Source organism: Pelobates fuscus, chromosome 4 (genome assembly GCF_036172605.1).
Source record: "Pelobates fuscus isolate aPelFus1 chromosome 4, aPelFus1.pri, whole genome shotgun sequence".
NCBI lineage: Eukaryota > Metazoa > Chordata > Amphibia > Anura > Pelobatidae > Pelobates > Pelobates fuscus.
Window position 1 is genome coordinate 234,969,601 of NC_086320.1, and position 22,388 is coordinate 234,991,988.

Sequence of the window (22,388 nt, forward strand, 5' to 3'; positions counted from 1 at the left end):
GGTGTACTAGCAAAACCATTAACAGATTTATTTAACCAATCACTGATAACAGGAGTAGTCCCAGAAGATTGGAAGTTGGCGAATGTTGTGCCCATTCACAAGAAAGGTAATAGGGAGGAGTCTGGCAACTATAGGCCAGTAAGCCTTACTTCAGTAATGGTTAAAGTGATGGAAACCATGTTAAAGGATAGGATTGTTGAACATCTAAAAACACATGGATTTCAAGATCAGAGACAACATGGTTTTACTTCAGGGAGATCATGCCAAATTAATCTTATTGATTTTTTTGATTGGGTAACTAAAATTATAGATCAGGGTGGTGCAGTAGACATTGCTTACCTAGATTTCAGTAAGGTTTTTCACACTGTTGCACATAGAAGGCTTATCAATAAACTGCAATATTGTTAAATGGGTTGAATGGGTAAGGCAGTGGCTGAGTGACAGGCAACAGAGGGTTGTAGTCAATGGAGTATATTCGAAGCTTGGGCTTGTCACCAGTTGGGTACCTCAGGGATCTGTACTTGGACCCATTCTCTTTAATATTTTTATTAGTGATATTGCAGAAGGTCTTGATGGTAAGGTATGTCTTTTTGCTGATGATACTAAGATATGTAACAGGGTTGATGTTCCAGGAGGGATAAGCCAAATGGCTAATGATTTAGGTAAACTCGAAAAATGGTCAGAGTTGTGGCAACTGACATTTAATGTGGATAAGTGCAAGATAATGCATCTTGGACGTAAAAACCCAAGGGCAGAGTACAGAATATTTGATAGAGTCCTAACCTCAACATCTGAGGAAAGGGATTTAGGGGTGATTATTTCTGATGACTTAAAGGTAGGCAGACAATGCTAGCAGCAGGAAATGCTAGCAGAATGCTTGGTTGTAAAGGGGGAGGTATCAGCAGTAGAAAGAGGGAAGTGATCATGCCATTGTACAGAACACTGGTGAGACCTCACTTGGAGTATTGTAAGCAGTACTGTAGACCGCATCTTCAGAAGGATATTGATACCTTAGAGAGAGTTCAGAGAAGGGCTACTAAACTGGTTCATGGATTGCAGGATAAAACTTACCAGGAAAGGTTAAAGGATCGTAACACGTATAGCTTGGAGGAAAGACGAGACAGGGGGGATATGATAGAAACATTTAAATACATAAATGGAATCAACACAGTAAAGGAGGAGACCATATTTAAAAGAAGAAAAACTACCACAACAACAGGACATAGTCTTAAATTAGAGGGACAAAGGTTTAAAAATAATATCAGGAATTATTACTTTACTGAGAGGGTAGTGGATGCATGGAATAGCCTTCCAGCTGAAGTGGTAGAGGTTAACACAGTAAAGGAGTTTAAGCATGCGTGGGGTAGGCATAAGGCTATCATAACTATAATATAAGGCCAGGGACTAATGAAAGTATTTAGAAAATTGGGCAGACTAGATGAGCCGAATGGTTCTTATCTGCCGTCACATTTTATGTTTCTATGTTTCTATGGGTCATTCTAACACCATAACCACTACATTGTTATATATGTTTTCCTGCAATTTTTCCTTAATTGTAATGTTGTGTTTTACTGCAATTTTCATCTAATGAGTAACATGGCTTTGCTTAAAACAGATGCCAAAAGTAAATTGGTGATGATTAAGTACAAATTCAAATGATAGAGCTTACCTGTGCAGATGATTGTTGTACATATCCCTGTGGAGGTTGTGACTGTAGCACTGGTTGAGTGACTGATTGATTTGAACAAGTAAAATTGCCAGGTGGAATAGTTTGACTGGGTGATGGCAACACAAAGTTTGGCTGCTGGGTTGGCTGTGTTAGAATTCCGGATGGAAAGATATTTCCAGAGACTGGCTCGGGTGTCTCACCAGATGACTGATGACTCAAGTTTATCTGATTAAAGTGGGCAGTTATGTCATCTCTCTGCAAAATAATTATTTTTAGACACATATTTGAAATACGTATATCATTTATATAAACATGTACTTTATTTAATGTGCCTCAATTCACATAATTAAATTTTATAATACACATGTTATTAAATATTTTAACTGAGAATAAAGCAGTTTACATTCTTGTACAGTTTACCATAAATACAATAAAGACAATAATTAGACAGAAATCTATACCCTCCATCCCTCCCTCCTTTCTCTGCTGTCAATTAGCAAGCAGAAATCACAGCACTTGCTTGTTCCAATCTAAATAACCGATTTATAGAATCAGCTTATGAGGAGAAGCAGAAGAAGGCAATAGGGAAACTAATTACACCCCAACCCTAACCATCATATTTATTTAACATATTAACACATTTATTTAAAATGCCCATTTAGACCTGAATTGAAAAAGGGGGATTGACTAAAATGGTGGTCCTACCTGTAATAGAACATAAAGAGTTCAATCTGCAAACTACAGACCCATGAGGCTAACTTCTGAGGTTGGGAGAGTATTTGAGGGGATATTAATGCATACTATTCAATAATTTATTTTAAACAAAAATATAATTAGCCGGAATCAACGTGATTTTATAAAAGAAAGGTTATGCCAAACTAACTTAACTGCATTCTATGATGAAGTTAGTAGAAATAAAGATCGTGGTTTTTTTCTACACAAAAGGTTACTAGTAAAACTGAAATCAGATGGTTTAGACAAATATAGTGTTCTTGGATATAACACTGGCTTAAAGATATAGTATAGAGAGTAGTTGTAAATGGAACATTTTCATACTGGACATAAGTGGTAAGTGGGTTTTAAAATGATCTTAAAGTGGACATTGAAAATCATTTGTCAGTATTTGCAAATAACACAAAACTAGGTAAAAAAAAAAATCCAGTCTGACCTTGATATAACATCTCTCCTTCCGCTATACTATTACTGTTTTAACTGAAACTATTGTCCCTTCCATGCTCAACTCTTGCTTTGTTAAATGTTTATAGACATACTTGAAAATGAAAGATATCTCAATGTATCCATCCTGGTAAAATATTTTATAAATAAATAAAATAAATAAATAAATTTGTTATGAGTTATTGCACTTACAGTTTTGTTAATTTATGTTCGCCATTTATGGCTTTCACCTATCTGATCTCTCTCATTTCCTCATATCTTGAAATCTCAAATGTTTTCTCCTCTGCTCTTGCCTCTGCCCTGGACACTACAGCCCCAATCCAAACTTACACCTCAAGGAGGATATGCCCCCAACAGTGGCACGCTAAGTCAACCTGCTAACTGCAGGTGAATGTTGCTGGAGAAAGTCTTGCACTTTAATACGAATACTCTCTCCATTATAAATTAATCTTGCATTCTTACAGTACAGCCCTCATACTTGTTAAACAATCATACTTTTCCTCTCACATTAGTTCATACTCCCACAATCCCAAACTTCTCTTTTTTGTTTTACATTCTTTATTTTTCTGTGCATAAAAGCAGTTACAGAGGTATTTGCGATGCCACAACAGCATATGCAAATAATATAATGGCAGACGTTAGGACTGTAAGACGTGACATAGAAAAACAATGCCCATTTTTATAGTATTATGAGAAAATAAGCTAGAAAGTCACATAAGCGGGCTATGCAGCGAAAAAAACTAAGATTTAGCGATTAAGCTATAAAACTTACTAGACATGGTGATGTAATTTGATTAACATGCCAAACATCCTGTCTGAGTATAGGCCATTAGATAGGTTGAAAACAAAAATAAGCAAGAGCATCTGACAGGTGGGATTAACTCTATAGGATTTACCACCCCAGGTGACCTCTAAGCCATCAAGATGACAGTCAGTAACCCGTGAACTGTATCATCAGCCAAGTTAGAGTAGCAGAGAGACACATAAGCATGAGAAGACATTTCTAAGGTAAGAAGTAAGAAAGTTGTAGAGTAAACATTTTAATAGTAATCTAGGCTGGTTTTAAAGTAAGAGTCCTCAAGTGTTCAGCACCTCAGCTTTAGGCAGCAGACCGAGCATCCGCGGCTAGCTCTCCCATCTCCAGTCATAGAAACATAGAAATATAGAATGTGACGGCAGATAAGAACCATTTGGCCCATCTAGTCTGCCCAATTATCTAAATACTTTCATTAGTCCCTAGCCTTATCTTATAGTTAGCATAGCCTTATGCCTATCCCACGCATGCTTAAACTCCTTTACTGTGTTAACCTCTACCACTTCAGCTGGAAGGCTATTCCATGCATCCACTACCCTCCCAGTAAAGTAATAATTCCTGATATTATTTTTAAACCTTTGCCCCTCTAGTTTAAGACTATGTCCTCTTGTTGTGGTAGTTTTTCTTCTTTTAAATATGGTCTCCTCCTTTACCGTGTTGATTCCCTTTATGTATTTAAATGTTTCTATCATATCCCCCCTGTCTCGTCTTTCCTCCAAGCAATACATGTTAAGATCCTTTAACCTTTCCTGGTAAGTTTAATCCTGCAATCCATGAACCAGTTTTGTAGCCCTTCTCTGAACTCTCTCTAAAGTATCAATATCCTTCTGAAGATACAGTGTCCAGTACTGCGTACAATACTCCAAGTGAGGTCTCACCAGTGTTCTGTACAATGGCATGAGCACTTCCCTCTTTCTACTGCTAATACATCTCCCTATCCAACCAAGCATTCTCCTAGCATTTCCTGCTGCTCTATTACATTGTCTGCCTACCTTTAAGTCATCAGAAATAATCACCCCTAAATCCCTTTCCTCAGATGTTGAGGTTAGGACTCTATCAAATATTTTGTACTCTGCCCTTGGGTTTTTACGTCCAAGATGCATTATCTTGCACTTATCCACATCATTAGCTTGCACTTATCCGCATCATCTTGGTAGTGATTTAAGCATTCAAGTGGAGCTCTTCCTCAGTGCAGGTTTTCCTGTGTCCCGCTGCGATGCCCGTCAATGCAGTCTTTGCCGCAACAGGCGTGCTGCGTGGGTTCCAGGCGTGCTGCGTGGGGTACACTGTAAACTGTTTGGGCTACTTGTGGAGCCGGTTTGTGTTGCCTAGCTTCTAGTGTCTGCCAGAAGGTAAAAATAGGGCATCCAGATGGTTTATCTACATGCGTCGGTATGTAGGGGCAAGGTTGGCGTTTGACATTTTGGTAGGGTCGTCGCTGGCAGTTCTGATCTCTTCGGCAGTGCTGCCATACCAACATAGATCCTGGGAGCCCCTGTGGTGTGGACTGGGATCACCCCCACTGGGGCATGTGTGTGCTTTGGGCAGCTTCATGGTGCCCCCAGGTCAGGAGATATGCCGCCTCTCCCGTCTGCCACGCACTAGACCGCATGTTTAGATGAGGGATGGGTTAGCCACTCTCGGTTTGCATATCACTCCACTGCATGTCCTCTGGTGTGAGGATTAAGTAGGTAGTCAATTCTGTCCCAAATCTGTTAGATTTGATTCTGTCCCAAACCATGACTCCCCACCATGATGGTCTGATGATGAAGGCCTCGCCCCCCAGGCATCTCTTTAATACCTTCAACTCTCTTGTTTGTCCTGCTCTGGCCAGCCCCCAAACTGACCTTTCAGCCGATAGCCTTGTATGCTTCTTTGCTAACAAGATTAGACATTTAAAGAAAAAATAATCCTCCTTTTGCTTCTCTCACTCTCAACCACAATAAGACCGTGCCTTTGCTAACCTTCAGGCCTTCTCCCTGGCTACTGAACAGGAGGTGACTGGGATTTTCCTTTCCTCTAGCCAGATGCTCTCTCCTCTTGTTTTGTGCTATCTTTAACGCATATCTTCAACTATTCTCTTTCTTCTGGCATTGTCCCTGCTCCCCTTAAACATGCTACTGTAGTACCTGTCCTAAGAAATCCATCTCACTGTCTTTACTTTCCAATTATAGGTCCATATCACTGCTCACTTTTTCATCAAAGCTTCTAAAACAGCCTGTCTGGTGTGCTTTCCCTATTCCAACTCTCTCCTTGACCCTTTTCAATCTAGCTTCTGCCCCCTCCACTCTACTGAGATTGCTCTAATTAAAGTGACTAATGATCTAATTGTGGCTTAATCCAAATGTCATTACGCTATACTAATTCTTCTTAAACTCTCTGCTGCTGTGTGTCCTCCTTCTTCAAGCTCTTCAATTCCTCAGTCTTTGTGATACTGTCCTCTTCTCCTTCTATCTCTCCCAACGTTCATTCAGAGTCTCATTTTCTAATAGCACCTCCTCCGATTGTCTTGTCTCATTTGAAGCCTCCCAAGGCTCTGTTATTGGTTTACTTTTGTTTTCTCTTTATACTGCCTCTCTTGGCAAAAGTATTAATTCCTTTGGATTCTGCTACCACCTGTATGTCAATGACATTCAGATATATCTATCATCCACGATCTCTCCCTACAACATGTCCTGGAGTAACTTCTATTTCACAAACCTGTCTCTTTGCTCTGTCCTCAGCATAAAATAATGAACTTGATGGACTTTTTTTTTTAAACGTAGACAACTATATAACTATGTAACTGAAGTGGTACTGAATATAAATAGCACCAGAATGGCAGCCACATAGATGAAATAGCATTGGATCAGTAGCAATGAATACATCTACATTTATATATTTGAATATTTTTATATTTATATATTTTAATATTTTAGCAGGATTCATAGCACCAATTAATTTACAACTTTGTTTGTCAGATGTAATTTACTATTTATATTTATATGTTGGTCACCTGCAACACGAAACAGTTTACTACATGCTATTAATTTACTTATATTAAAATCTTACCAATGGGAATTGTTGGGAAGGAGAAACAGCAAGAAGATGTTGTGGAGGATAAGAAATAGGGTACTGCACAGTCTGAGATGAGGTCTGCATAGCCTATACAGGTTGAAAAGAAAATGTAATTTACTATTTTATGAACCATTTCATTTTCATACTAACCCTGTAACAGCTTTGTGTAAAGAACTGTGAATTATAAAATGTTATTCAGATTATTTTATGGATATTTAAATAGTACTGTAGAAATTACACATTACTGATTACAGATGATAAAGAACAGATTTTTTTCCCTGCCTGATCTAAATCTAAATGATCACACAAGTTATATGCCATATGAAATTAATAAGCCAATGAAATGAAAATATACCATATGTTGCTTTACAGAAAACCACAAATTTGCAATAACTTTTAAGACAGTGTGTTGTATTTCTTGAACAAAAAACAATGGTTACTGCTTATTATTATTATTATTATTAGTATTATAAATCAGAATATTTTTAAATTAGCATTTTGTAAACACTTTAATATAAAAAAAAAAAAAAAAGGATTGATATAGTTATTTCACCAGGGGCAGGCTCAACGGCTCTATTTTAAGGCTTACGAAACAATGGGTGGTACTCTGCAGGGCCATTTCTTGAACACTACATATAGTAAGCACTGAGAACTCTTTATGTTTGACAGCAAAGACTGTCATCCACCAAAATTAATTTCAACAGGAACAGAGAGGTGTTAGTCAAAGAAGAAACCAATGATTACTTGTAGAAGCTGAAAAGATCACTGGGTTAAATTGGAGATCCCATTCCACTATAAAGAGAAACACATCTCCCCAATGTTCCACAAATTGTAGACTAATGGTAAATCTCACATTCCATTTTAATTTCAAGTTTCACAAAAATGCAAGTTACTAAAGGTAGGATTAACACCAAACAAAAATTAAAAATAAATCGTATATGAATATAACATATGGGCAACGTATGAAAATATATGTAAAAAGAAAAAACAATATCATAATAAAAAGATGCTTGGATTTGAAATTCCTGCTTTTCTTTGCAGGATCCAAGTAATTGCAGCTACCACAATGAGATGTCTGTAGTCTATCTAGACATCTTTCTGCATACAAAAACACACATGCATAAGAACTGAATATAATGATTCTAAAATGTCAAAGTAAGTTGTAATTGCATTTGATCACAAAATGCTCCTTGTTCATTTTTCTCATTTTACTTTTGAAGGAAATAGCAGCTTAATATTTGTTAGAATTCAGAGAGCATTACTACATAATATCAGTCAATCATTTAAATGGTTCATGTTATACACCCAAATTCATACAAACTCAAAATATGATACAAGTGCTTTATTATTTAGCAACAATCTTCAAATATATTATTTCTTATATGATTCAAACTATAAATTCACATTAAAGGAACACTATAGTGTTAGCAATACAAAGCTGTATTCCTAACACTTTAGTGTACCTCTGCCTACGCTGTGTATTTTATAAAATGTCATATTTACTGTTATAATGTCATTTGGGCACCAAATTTTAATTTGTTATGCCTTTATTTTCTATTTAAAAATTTGCTTGACACTTGATAAAGCCTTGTAGGTGAAACGCATTGTGGATATTTTAATATTGTTAATACAGGTATTTTGGCTAGTTCCATATTGTGTGTCATTTCACTTTTTTATCTTACTATTTTATATTTTTATTTTCTACTGCCTGGCATACGATATTACTGTCCCAGTAAGGATCACTCCAAAGAATAATAGGTGGGTATTATAACACTTATTTATTGAGCAGTCTGCCTGCCCAACCAAATCTGAGTACTCAATCGTTATTTTATACTCCTGGTACTTTTAAACAGGGAGCACTATTGTTGTTCCTTTTTTTTTTATGGTCTTCATATTGCTGTGACACCTGCCTAACAACAAATTCTTCACGTATCCCATAAGTGGGGATTACACCACTACACGATATCCATACTAGAGCTGGTTGTAAGCTCTATAAAACGTGAGTAGGACCATATAAGACCTTTTTTCTATTGCTATTTTTCTGAGATATATTGCACTATTAGTTCTTCTTTGTTTTATATACGGATACTCTGATTTGGCATTCCCACAGAAGAATCTCCATGATAAGATTGCGGTTGTTTCTTCTGGCAAGTTTTTATATGGACTTTTAATTTAGATTTTATATTGAACTGTTTTTTTCTGCATATGTATTCTTGCTTTTTAGTGTTATTTTACCTATATATGGTCCATATCCTTTTGACGCAACCTTCCTTCCTGCTATTCTTGTATTGTTACACACACACACACACACATACACATATATATATATACACATATACACACACATATATATATATCAAAAACCAAAAAGGTGGGGAAACAATCATGATTGAAAACCCCTTCCACCTCAAGTCTGTAGATAGTTAATACAATGTTAAGCAAAAATCTGCATACCAGTCAAGCTATAAGATTTGCTTTTCCCACAGAAATCACAAATGTGCAGTGATGTTACTACCGCAAAGGATTCTGGGTGGCCATATGCAAATTAGTTTAACAAAGAATCACATTTTTGCCTCATTCCATTTTAAACATGGATACCTTTGAGTCTGTGTTTGCTGTATACAACAGCTTTGAAACACAACTTAGGAAAAGATGCAAAGCCAGTGAACCACTCATGGACAGCTGTTTCATTGTTAATGCAAATCATCAGCATGAGGTTGGTTCCTGGTTTGCTATTGAAGCTTGGTAGTGCTTGGAAGCAAAAACCAAAAAGGTTATGGTGGGGAAAAAAAATGTGATTGAAAACCCCTTCCACCTGAAGTCTGTGGATAGTTAATACAATATTAAACAAAAATCTGTACACCAGTCAAGCCATAATACTTTCTTTTCCCACAGAAATCACAAAGGAATCCATGTTTAAAATGGAATCAGGCAAAAATGTGATTCTTTGTTAAACTAAATTGCATTTGCCCACCCACAATCCTTTGCGGTAGTAACATCACTGCAAATTTGTGATTTATGTGGAAAAAGCAAGTCTTGACTGGTGTGCAGATTTTTGTTTAACATTGTATTAACAATATATATTTGTAGTTGTAGCCGAGTTATAGTCATGGTGGTGTAAGTCGGTTGTGGTGTGCCGGAACCGACGTTTGGGTAGGCCTGTAAAAGAGGGCAAACAGTGTAACATTAATATTGTAATGTTGACATTACATAGCCAGTAATTAAATGCATGAATAACAAAATAGAAGGAAAGTCGAGGCACTCCAAGGTACAAATCAGGCAATTTTATTGAACCCACTCCATCGCAACATTTCGACCTACACGGTCTTTGTCAAGCTTGACAAAGACCGTGTAGTTCGAAATGTTGCGATGGAGTGGGTTCAATAAAATTGCCTGATTTGTACCTTGGAGTGCCTAGACTTTCCTTCTATTTTGTTATTCAGCATTTTGGTCTCTGGTACTGAGACTGTCTGAGTTGCACCCAGCTACATACTGCTTAACCCCTTAAGGACACATGACATGTGTGACATGTCATGATTCCCTTTTATTCCAGAGGTTTGGTCCTTAAGGGGTTAAAGGGATAGAGTGCAGTTCCACACCCTACCATAACTACTAAGTCATTAAATGCATGTCTCAATTCCCTCTCAGGTTGAGCGATGTATGTGGCATATGCAGATGACTCCACTGTCCCATCAATTAAATTATATGTACTGGAATATTACTAGAGGTACTAGGTTGACAATGATGATAAGAAAAGAACAGGAAACGTAGGCTCACAATGTAGCATCTTCCGTGTACATTTAATTTCCTGTTGCCAGGTGTCATTGGTTTTTAACCCCTTAAGGACACATGACATGTGTGACATGTCATGATTCCCTTTTATTCCAGAAGTTTGGTCCTTAAGGGGTTAAACAAGGTGTACAAACAATGAGATCATTTTTAACAGTGTGATAAACTATCTTCTTGTTGTAGTAACTAAACATAGAAAAAAAATAACAGTGGTCCGGAGTACCGGTTATCCCGGCCCAATGGTGAATGATGGGGGAGGGAGGGGGGGAAATTGGAGGGTAGGTGCATCTTGGTCTTTCGCTTGTTTGTCGTGTCCCCTATCTGTCTACATGTCTTTATCTGTCAATGTAGTTTTCCCAGGGTTCCCAGGTCCTGGTAAATGTTTTGGCAGAGCCTCGTATTCGTGCTGTGAATTTGTCCATAAGGTGGCATTCTTTGATCTTGTTAAGTACTGTGGTCTGTGGGGGGGGATGTCTGGTCGTAGCCAGGTTTGGGCCAGGACCCTTCTAGCTGCTAGGGTTATTTTATTAAGCAGTTGTTGGTCTGGTCTCGGCCAGTTGTCTAGAGGTTTGGCCAGCAGACTGAGGGACAGTATTGACGTACAAGAGGTGCCTACAGAGAGATTATGCAACTATATTGAATAGTTTGGGCATCTCTCCGCTCCAAACGTAAGACGACTGGCAAAGTAGAATGCTCAGTTAACTAAATATCGTGCAAGTGCCACTGTTACCGATGAACTGGGAGCAACTTGAAAATGAGGAATATGGCATTTTCCTAGTCAAGCATTTTCCTAGTCAAGATAGGCCAAATACTATGGCCTAATGTTAGGAACTTTAAAAAACAGGTAACCAATAGAAAAATTGAGCAGTGGATTTCCATTAATTAGGCTAATATGGTAGGTGCACCTGCAAATAAAGAAGTTGTCAGAAGGGCCCCAGCAAGAAACCAATACCTGATTCTGTCACTAATGGTAATTACGTTGAATGAGTCTTAACTAGTAGATTGGAGGTTAGAATAAACCCTAATACCTGATTGAAGTGAAATGACGCCTGTGTGGAAACCTACTGTGAAACGTGTAATTAAAAACTCAACTAGAGGAGGGCAAGTGACAAAAGGCAAGTACGAATACAGAACAGTCAGATTGTACCGTCTGTGTTGCCTAGCTTTGAACTACTGCCAAGTCTCGTAGCTATGTCCTTCCAAAGGACAGGGGAACTTACTGTACAGGTAATAATACTAGACGAGGAAACATGTGCTGGATAACTACTAGTGGTGTAACACTAAGGGGATGGAAGTAAGGAGCATGATGCAGAGTACTACATGGGAGGGTAAGGCGTCCAAAGTCAGAAGATTCTAAATATCATAAGTGTCAACAGTTGTTAATAAGGATGAAAGGATGGAAGCCATCATGGCCTACATCCCTGTCATGTTCTGTGTGTTTGCAGCTTGGGTGCTGACACAAGGTAGGGGAGCCCAGAGCTAGAATCCTGAGTCTATACAGCACAGTTTTCCGAGCTAAACAAGGAAATAGCACGCCTTTATGTCGGAGCTCGGTGATAAAAGTGGAATGGTACAAGATAGCCAGAAACTGGGGCTGTGGTATCCTGGGTTACGGCTGGAGTGCATGGTCTAGGTGGGGTGAAGGGTTTGGCTGGGGAGCCTGGACAAAAATATCTTACTAGTTCTGAGGTGTGCAACATCTACATGTAGAGTAAATGTGACAGTCATGTAGGTGATAGTATAACAACTGGCGACTTGCATAGTGCCTAATGGCGAAAAATTATTTAAATGAGGGGAAGGTGAGGCCCTACTAATTGCCAAGTGGCTCTGAGAGGCTCTAGCTATGAATTAGCTGAGGGACTGAGGCCCCCAAACAATGTGGCGGGAATGTTGGCCTCTCGTTGACAAGTATGAGATTCATAGGAGTGGCCGTGACATGTGATCTATCTTAAACCTAGAGAGGTAGGATCAAGGCTCTAGCTATGAGTTGGGCCAAAGGAAGAATACCTCTGCATGAGGATGGGTGTAGGCCTTGCATGACTGAATTACAAATGTACAATAACATGGCACACACAAATACCCTTTACAGCCAGTTGATCTATACCTGTCAGGGTACCTGTGGTCTCTACCTCCGAAAGAGGTAGAGACTTAGATGTTCCTCCATCCAGACAGTCTGATGGCTCCCTTCCCCGCGGTCTATCCGGTCATGCTAGGCCGGCCGCGAGGGAGTGACTGCCTTTTACAGCATCTAGGCAGGAAGTAGTCATCAGGACACTCCCCCGGAACGACCTGTCAGTCAATTGCTGCAGGACCAATCAGGACGCCTCGGAGGCGTGGTTACTGCTCTGAACAGGGTATTTAACAGAGCTTCTTTCATTAGCTCATTGCCCTGTCGTGGTTCTAGCTTGTTCTAGTCACTCAGTGCTTGTGTATTCTATTATTCCTATAGGTTTTGACCCGGCTTGTTTACCTTACTCTGCTTATCTCTGTTACCCTTGATTCGGCTTGTCTCTCGCTTACCTGTCTTCTGTTACCCTCGACCTCGGCTTGTCTTTGACCATTCTATACTGTACTACTTACGTTAGTCCGGCCATTCTAAGGTCCGGTATACGTATCTGGCTACTGTTTGTACTCTGCGTGTTGGATCCCTGTCCCGATCCTGACATTACGACAGGGCCAATGGATCCTGCAAGTACAAACAGTCAGCTGGCTGCTCCTGATCCTAGGTTTGAAGCCATGGATCACAGAATGGATCAGATGGCGCTTGCGCTACAGGCTCTATTAGCCTGTGCCAATAAACCACCAGAGGAGATACGTAATACCCCTGTTTCTCCTGTCGGTTCAGGTCTAGAGGTAGCCACAGTGGGTGCTTCTTCTCGCATTACCCCCCCAGTACGCTATGGTGGGGCTCCTGAGAAGTGTCGTGGTTTTTTAAACCAAATTAGTATCCACTTTGAATTGCAACCTCGCTCTTATCCTACAGATAGGGCAAAAGTAGGATTTATTATCACCCTACTCATTGAGAAAGCTCTAAGATGGGCCAACCCACTATGGGAGAACGATAACCCATTAGTTTATAACTATAACGCATTTGTAGCTGCTTTTAGAAGAACATTTGACCCTCCAGGTAGAAAGGTTAATGCAGCCAGATTACTGTTGCGCCTGAGACAGGAGAACCAAACACTGGTGGATTATGCACTAGAGTTCAGGTCTCTGGCGGCAGAAATCAAGTGGAATGAGCAGGCGTATATGGATGTATTTTTGAATGGCCTATCTGATGTAATCCTTGATGAGGTTGCTACCAGAGAACTCCCTGAGAATTTAGAGGATTTAATTTCGTTCATCTCTCGTATAGATGAACGTCTAAGAGAGAGACAGAACACTCGAGAGAGGAACCAGAGACCTTCTTTTAGGTTAGCTCCCGCTGTTCCAAGTCCTGACTCCACGATATCTTTGCTTACTGAACCTATGCAGATAGGGTATACCCGCCTCTCTGAGGAGGAAAGACAGCACAGGAGAAGAGAGGGTTTGGGTATGTACTGTGGAGCCAAGGGTCATTTACTCTCGAACTGTTCTAACCGCCCGGGAAACGCTCGCACCTAAGTCTCTCTAGAGGACAGGCCTTGGGTGTTTCTATTTTGTCCTCTACTCCTGATTATAAAGATCACAGGCTTCTGCTACCAGTTTCCTTAACTTGGGGGAAGGAAGTAGTAAGGGCTATGGCATTGATAGATTCCGGTGCTGCTGAGAATTTTATCGACCAAGCCTTTGCTAGTAAGAACAATTTCCCATCCCAGCTAAGGGAGACACCTTTGGCCGTTGAGGCCATAGATGGTAGACCACTACTAGATCCTGTTATCTTTCGTGAGACCATACCCATTGATTTAAATGTTGGTATCCTACACGTGGAGAATTTATCTCTTATGCTCATTTCGTCTCCTTCCGTTCCCATAGTTCTGGGGTACCCATGGTTGAAAAAACATAACCCTATTATCGATTGGGAGTTAGGAGAGATACTCTCGTGGGGCCAGGGCTGCCAGGATCGGTGTTTGTGCAAGGTTTCTCCATTAGCTAATATTAACATACCAGAGAATCCTACTCAGTCCACAGAAAGACAAATACCAGACCTTTACCTAGACTTAAGGGCAGTGTTTGACAAGAAGAATGCCGATTCTTTGCCTCCACACAGGTCATTTGACTGTAAGATTAAGCTTCTACCCGGCACTATGCCTCCGAGGGGCCATGTATATCCTTGGTCTGTTCAGGAAAACTCAGTTCTAGAGGAGTATATTCGGGAGCATTTAGAAAAGGGATTCATCAGGAGGTCTTCTTCTCCGGCCGGGGCTGGGTTCTTTTTCATTAAGAAGAAGGATGGCACGCTGAGACCTTGTATCGATTACCGAGGCTTGAATAAAATAACTGTCAGAAATGCCTATCCTATCCCACTGATTACCGAGTTATTTGATCGTCTTAAGGGCTCCAAAATCTTCACCAAGTTAGATCTCAGAGGGGCTTACAATTTGGTGAGAATCCAGCAAGGTCACGAGTGGATGACGGCATTCAATACCCGGTATGGCCATTACGAATACACTGTTATGCCATTTGGACTATGCAATGCTCCTGCAGTATTTCAAGATTTGATTAATGAGGTACTTAGGGAGTTTCAGCATAACTGTGTTATTGTTTACCTGGACGACATACTAATACACTCTAAGGAGATTGAGACTCACCATAAACAGGTCAGAAAGGTATTACACAAGCTGCTGCAACATGGTCTATATTGCAAATTGGAGAAGTGCAGTTTTGATCAGTCTCAGGTAGACTTTCTTGGATACGTGATTTCTGGGGAAGGTTTTAAAATGGATCCTGTAAAACTCCAATCTATTTTAGACTGGCCCTTGCCCAAAGGACTCAAGGCTATCCAAAGGTTTATTGGTTTTTCCAACTACTATAGGCGCTTCATTAAAGGATACTCCTCTATCATTGCGCCTATTACCAATATGACCAAACAAGGGGCTGATACTAAGTTCTGGTCTAAGGAAGCTCTTGGTGCTTTCAAGACTCTCAAGGAACTTTTTGCCTCGGCTCCCATTCTAGTCCATCCTGATACGACTCTGCCTTTCTTGCTCGAGGTCGATGCCTCTGAGACAGCAGTTGGGGCTGTTCTGTCTCAAAGGTTAGGGGTGGATAAACCGTTACACCCTTGTGGTTTCTTCTCTAAGAAATTTTCTGGGCCTGAGAGCAGATATGACATCGGGGAAAGGGAACTGTTAGCAGTCATTAAAGCCTTAAAGGAGTGGAGACATTTGTTGGAGGGGACCCTACACCCTATTATGATTTTGACGGACCACAAAAACTTGTCCTATATTGGGGAGGCTAAGCGCTTATCCTCTAGACAAGCTCGTTGGTCCTTATTCCTGACTCACTTCAATTATGTACTGACTTACAGACCTGGTTCTAAAAACTCTAAAGCCGATGCATTATCTCGCCAATATGAACCTTCTACTGTACCTGAACCAGTTCTTTCTTCTATAGTTCCGAAATGCAATATCATTGCTAATACGAATCTCAGGATTCATTCTCCATTACTGGCCGAGATCATTAAGTTGCAACATCTAGCACCCAAACAGACTCCTGCGGGCCGTCATTTCGTTCCTCCTGCTCTTCAACTGGAACTTTTACAGTGTTTACATAATAGCAAGATGGCGGGACATCCTGGTATTCGCAAAACTTATGCGCTGATCTCTAAGGACTTCTGGTGGCCTGCTTTACGGAGGGATATTGAGGAGTTCATCGCTGCATGTGAAGTTTGTACTAAAACCAAACAACCCCATACGCTTCCATGTGGATTCCTGCAACCCTTGGAGGTTCCAGAAAAACCATGGTCCTGTTTGGCCATGGACGTTATTGTAGATCTACCTATATCTAAAAGACAGACTGTTATCCTCACCGTGGTTGACAGGTTTACTAAGATGGCACACTTCATTCCCCTGCCTAAACTCCCGTCTTCTCCCGAATTGGCAGAGATATTCGCTAAGGAGATTTTTCGCCTACATGGGATACCCTCTCAAATTGTATCGGACAGAGGCTCCCAATTTGTTTCCCGCTTTTGGAGGTCCTTCTGCTCTCAACTTGGTATTAAATTAAACTTTTCTTCTGCCTATCATCCTCAGTCTAACGGAGCTGCTGAACGTACCAACCAGAAAATTGAACAATATTTACGATGCTTTGTTTCTGAACACCAGGATGATTGGGTCGGTTTGATTCCTTGGGCGGAGTTTGCACACAACAATCTCGTTTGCGATTCTACTCATTCAAGCCCCTTCTTCATGAATTATGGTTTTCATCCGTCTATTCTTCCTTCGGATTCTCCTTCCCAGGGGGTGCCGTCGGTTGATGTTCATGTTGCCAATTTGAGGAAGTTGTGGGATCAAACTCGACAAATCCTTGTGCACAACTCTATGTTGGTCAAGAAACACGCTGATAAACGTAGAAGGGCGGCTCCGGTCTTTGTTCCAGGTGATAGGGTATGGCTGAGCACGAGGAACATCCGTTTAAAAGTGCCCTCCATGAAGTTCGCTCCTCGTTATATTGGACCCTACAGGGTGCTGACCCGTATCAATCCAGTTGCGTATCGTTTAGCTCTTCCTAATACCTTACGCATCCCGAACTCGTTTCACGTTTCATTGCTGAAACCACTCATATGTAACAGATTTTCCTCCACAATAGCCCCTCCTCGCTCCGTTCAGGTGGAGGGTCAGGAGGAGTATGAGGTTAACTCTATTATTGATTCTCGAATCTCCCGGGGGAGAGTACAATATCTGGTTGATTGGAAGGGATATGGTCCTGAGGAGAGGAGTTGGGTACCTCAGGAGGATGTTCATTTCTTCCCCGTCTCCGCAGGGCGTATCACTCTCGCTTCCCATCTCGTCCCGGTTCATTCCTCCCGGTGGGCGTATCTGAGAGGGGGGGTACTGTCAGGGTACCTGTGGTCTCTACCTCCGAAGGAGGTAGAGACTTAGCTGTTCCTCCATCCAGACGGTCTGATGGCTCCCTTCCCCGCGGTCTATCCGGTCATGCTAGGCCGGCCGCGAGGGAGTGACTGCCTTTTACAGCATCTAGGCAGGAAGTAGTCATCAGGACACTCCCCCGGAACGACCTGTCAGTCAATTGCTGCAGGACCAATCAGGACGCCTCGGAGGCGTGGTTACTGCTCTGAACAGGGTATTTAACAGAGCTTCTTTCATTAGCTCATTGCCCTGTCGTGGTTCTAGCTTGTTCTAGTCACTCAGTGCTTGTGTATTCTATTATTCCTTTTGGTTTTGACCCGGCTTGTTTACCTTACTCTGCTTATCTCTGTTACCCTTGATTCGGCTTGTCTCTCGCTTACCTGTCTTCTGTTACCCTCGACCTCGGCTTGTCTTTGACCATTCTATACTGTACTACTTACGTTAGTCCGGCCATTCTAAGGTCCGGTATACGTATCTGGCTACTGTTTGTACTCTGCGTGTTGGATCCCTGTCCCGATCCTGACAATACCTAAGTAATGTGGGGGAATAGAAACATAATGAATTGATAGAAAGTATGTTGGAACGTACGTATCTTGCCCAACTAATCTGTGGTTAAGCTTGAGAAAGGAATATCATAGAGAGAAACCTATAGACACAATGGGAACGTTAATGGAAATATGTTCAGTATGGTGTAAGTGCTTATTGAGGTAAGGGTATAAAGTACCTGTGTTGTGGTTAAGGATTAAAACGTTAACAGACTGATAAGTAGGGATAGTAGAAACCTAGATAATTGAACTTATGATTGTCAATATGCATATGAAAGTGATACCGCTGGTAGTGCTGTGTTTAATTATGAGTTCCCACTGTGCGTCCTTCCACAAGAAGGACCTGAAGTATGTATGAGAACGTTCGGAACATCTCTAGTTTATTAGCAGGAAGCAACATATGTAAGATCTAGTGACAGGAGTTGTGGATTATACAAGGCTTAGGTAAAACTGTGACAGACTGAGGAGGCCTGAATATGGTTAAATGTGTAATGAGGGGTTCTTGGTTCTCAGGAGTGCAAAGAGAGGGTAGTAAAGGAAGAAATTGTGTGGGCATAACAAAGCTAAGAGGAATAGTGAACTGTAGTATGATAGGGTTGTAGTGGACCCTTGTAAAGCTGGAAATGTTGTATGTAATTTCCCAAATTTGTGGCAGAAATTGTCTCGTATTGTATTGCCCACAGAGGGCCATAGTGAGGTCTGTGTGTAGAGGTATTGCAGCGGAAGACCAATATTATCAAATATAAGTCTTGAGCTGCAGGGTGTATAATAGGGTGTGTGTAAAGTAATGATTATGGCATGAACAAATGTAGGTTAACTGTACCAAAGTTGTAGAAATGGACTGTGAATTGCGTATGGACAGTAGTGATGCACTTGTATTCGATCTGGTTTTATTTATTTATTTATTGTACTTAAACACAGTATAATAGGGCAATATATAACCCCTTAGCGTCAGGAAGGCCAAACTTAGGTTGTAGCTATAAGCCCACCTGGGACTGTATGAAACGTATGTAAGTGAAGGCCTACTGTGATCCATGTGTCAAGGTATAGGAGTAGAAGGCAGAGAGAGCTCATTCCAATTCATGAGTAGCGGGGTAGCCATTTAAGGGCAGTATGAGAGTTAGCGGGTGTATGAAGTGATATGATGTGGGTTGTTTAATGGCTGTTGATGCAAAATTGCAGACCTGCTCCATATCATAACATGTATATAATCAACTTGACCCTAGAGAGATATTTGAGTAACATGGCCCTGATCGTAGTAGGTTGCCCACTGAGGGCCATATGAAGCATATGTTGTGGAAGGCCAAGTGAGGGCCTAATATAAACATATATGTGTGATGTATATATGGGTTTCAGCGCTTAGTAGATATTCCCCTCATTAGTAATGCGGGTCTTAAAATATAAAGGGTTATAAAGGATAATCAAACTTTATGAACCTCAGAGATCAAGGGTAAAAGCAACCAGGATCCAAAATATAAATAAAAAAATATAAAAATAGATAATAAAAATCCATAAAAAGACCAAAACAGAAGCAAAAGAAAGTCCAAAGTCAGCAAAAACTAAGTGAAAGTTCTGCACAATAATAGTCCAATGATGCAGTAGTTGGTGGGGGTCCAAATATGTGGAGATACCTTAGATAAAGGGAGACAAAACTGGATATGGTGTAACTCTGTGACACAATTTATTTCTCCAAATACAAATATAAACTCCCCCCCTACATAAATACTCTTACATAAAAAAAAGTCTTTAATACTCATCGTGAAGCAGGGAAAAAGATGAAGGACTCCGTGCTCACTTGTGTACAGTCCAGGTGGAGCTCCAGTTTTCCTCGAAAGACAGCAGCTGCCCGGTGCACTCGGGAGAGCTGTCTGTGTTGGCACTCACGGGGAAAAAAACTTGCGATCTGAACGGCTCCTATCTGGAACTTGTGGAGCAGGGTCTGCTATAGATGAAACCTTCTGCTGGCACCTTATCAACGCGTTTCGCCCTTACTCCGAGGGCTTTTTCAAGATAGGTGCTTGCTGCCTGGCTTGGCAGTTAAATACTTTGCCGGGCAAAATTAATTCAAATTGTTAAAGGTGTATACCTTCACATAAAACAAAACATAAAAATACTAAAATCGGACAGTACCTTCCCAGGTTTGTTTCAGAGAACAAGTAACATAAGAATGTATCCATAAAAATACTTGTGAAACACACAAAATCCAGATCATACAATTGCAACAGTAATAGGAGTTATAGTTGATACATTAGTTTAACTTCCTTTAACATTGTAACAGTGTGTATTCACTCTATGTATATGCAGTAAAAACTCAAGGATTCCACTATTTGTGGTTTAGAGCACTTCCTTAATGTGTACACATTAAAACAATATAAATAAGATAAATAAAAAATAATGAAAAATAAGCAATCTATATCTTAAGGTTGCAAAATGTAAAATTAGGTTATCTGATGATCTCGCATTCCTCCATAGAGACAAAAATTGGTTAATTTCTTAAAGGACTAAGCACTTCATATGATCCAAACAACTCCCAACATAGCAAAGATATAAGGGCCATAGTAGTATTCTACATTGGCACTGACGCCAGTAACGCCATCTTTCAAATATAGAGATTTTTAAATATTTTTAAATATTTTTAAATACTTTTAAATACTATACTGTTTTTAATGGCTTCAGTTATTATTTTAGGGATACATATCCCACATGGATTATAGCTCCTTTTTTTTATTCTTTATTTTTGAAGCGCTTGAAAGTTACAGGTATTCTCACTTTGCCACAACAGCTAAAGCGAGACAGGTTTTGACAATAGGCAGAACATTAGTGGCATATAGTTGAAACTGCGCACATTTTTGTTTCATTAGGTATCAAGAAAGGTACACATATAAGACGTAGATGCATTGTAACATAGGAAAACAATAAATCAATTAGGTAACATCATGCTCTGACATTTGTTGATTAGCTTGGCAGGATTAAGCTGTGTATTTTCACTAGTACACAGGATGATGTCGTTATTTATGCCTAACCTAAAAAGATTAACATTAGCTTTGCACGTATGAGTGCTTAATGATAAAGAGTATAGTAACACATATAGCATCATGCTGGGCGCTGTTAGACATGGTTGTGGAATATCAATAGCTAAGTACAGGTGTTCCACATTGAGTACTTTGCTCATGGGCTCTCAGTATGCCTCCCTTGTATTGTGTGCATAGTAGAAAACATGTAGGAAAGTAAAGTAAAATGGGGCACACTGAGAACTAGGCATGAGGATAACCAGTGGTGGCTGATAGTTGCGCTAGTGCACAATTTAGTAGATGGCAGAAGACAGTTAATCGGTTGCTTAACTAGTAGTTGTGTCAGTAATCAATTTGTAGTAGCCAGGTTAACTGTTTATGTGCCTGATGTACCCAATGTGTGTAGTAAGAGATACTGCTGATATAGTGAGCCCCTAAGCTTGAAGTGTTAGCATGCTGGTTCTGAGTATTAAGCTTCTTATAATGTGTCACCCTGGCTGGTCTAATATGCATGTACTGGTACAGGCTTTGGGAGTCATTTGTATTGCAGGCGTGATACCTCGCCGTTATGAGCCGGCTTACGGTTAGCCGATACCCAGTCGGTCACATCAGTATGGCAGGGAACGATTGTCCACCAGGGTAGGGATCCGGGCAAAGTCCCTTAAAAAGCTTGTTGCCGGGTGCCACATGGAACCCCTCTCTGGGGCTGCTGCACCGCAGGACTTGTGTACGGTGGGTTTGTGGTCTCGCTCGCTGATTGTCGTAAGTCCCTGGCGTGGGTAGTCGCTTTGCGATGTTCTGAGCGTCCAGTGCCACGGCTGTCGGCGGCTCGGCTGTACCTCCGTTCGCTTGACTCGTTGATGGGACAGGTAAAGGCTCTCTTGGTGGGTTGGTTTGCGGGGTATGGGGGACACATGCTCTTCAGACCTCTAAGTCTCTGTGCAGAAGACTCACTGAGTGCTGTGGGCTCGACGAGAGAGCAGCCATTCACCTCGATCCCGTCGCACATGGCGTCCGCCATCTTGTGTGCTGCGCCCGTACCCCCAATCGGGGCGGTGGAGTCATTGGGCCTGGATTGCATAGCCACTGGGTGAGGACCGGGATCACCCCCACCGGTCCATAGGGGGGGGGACAGGGCCGGATCCACTTGGAGCTGGGCCTCTGGCTGGGTGCTGTCAGGCAGGATAGCAGGGCAGCGGCCGTCCGCCCCACTCACTGCCGGTGAAGGCCCTAACTGGAACATCGAAGCCCTCACCTCCAGGGGACTGAAACTCAAAGAGCCGGCCTCGCCCTGGATCCAGTATGCCCTTTGCACTG

The 22,388-nt window shown here is 41.0% G+C and overlaps 1 protein-coding gene across 4 annotated transcripts in view; it reads right to left on the minus strand.

Annotated features, from left to right (window-relative positions):
* ARPP21 (cAMP regulated phosphoprotein 21) overlaps positions 1–22,388 on the minus strand; it is a 306,084-nt gene that overhangs the window by 49,963 nt on the left and 233,733 nt on the right. For all 4 annotated transcript variants that reach the window (XM_063451958.1, XM_063451959.1, XM_063451961.1 and 1 more), the window contains 2 exons: positions 6,711–6,803; positions 1,670–1,924 (listed from right to left, as the gene is read on the minus strand). In XM_063451958.1, the coding sequence (XP_063308028.1) occupies positions 1,670–1,924; positions 6,711–6,803 (348 nt within the window). The remainder of the gene's footprint in view (positions 1–1,669; positions 1,925–6,710; positions 6,804–22,388) is intronic.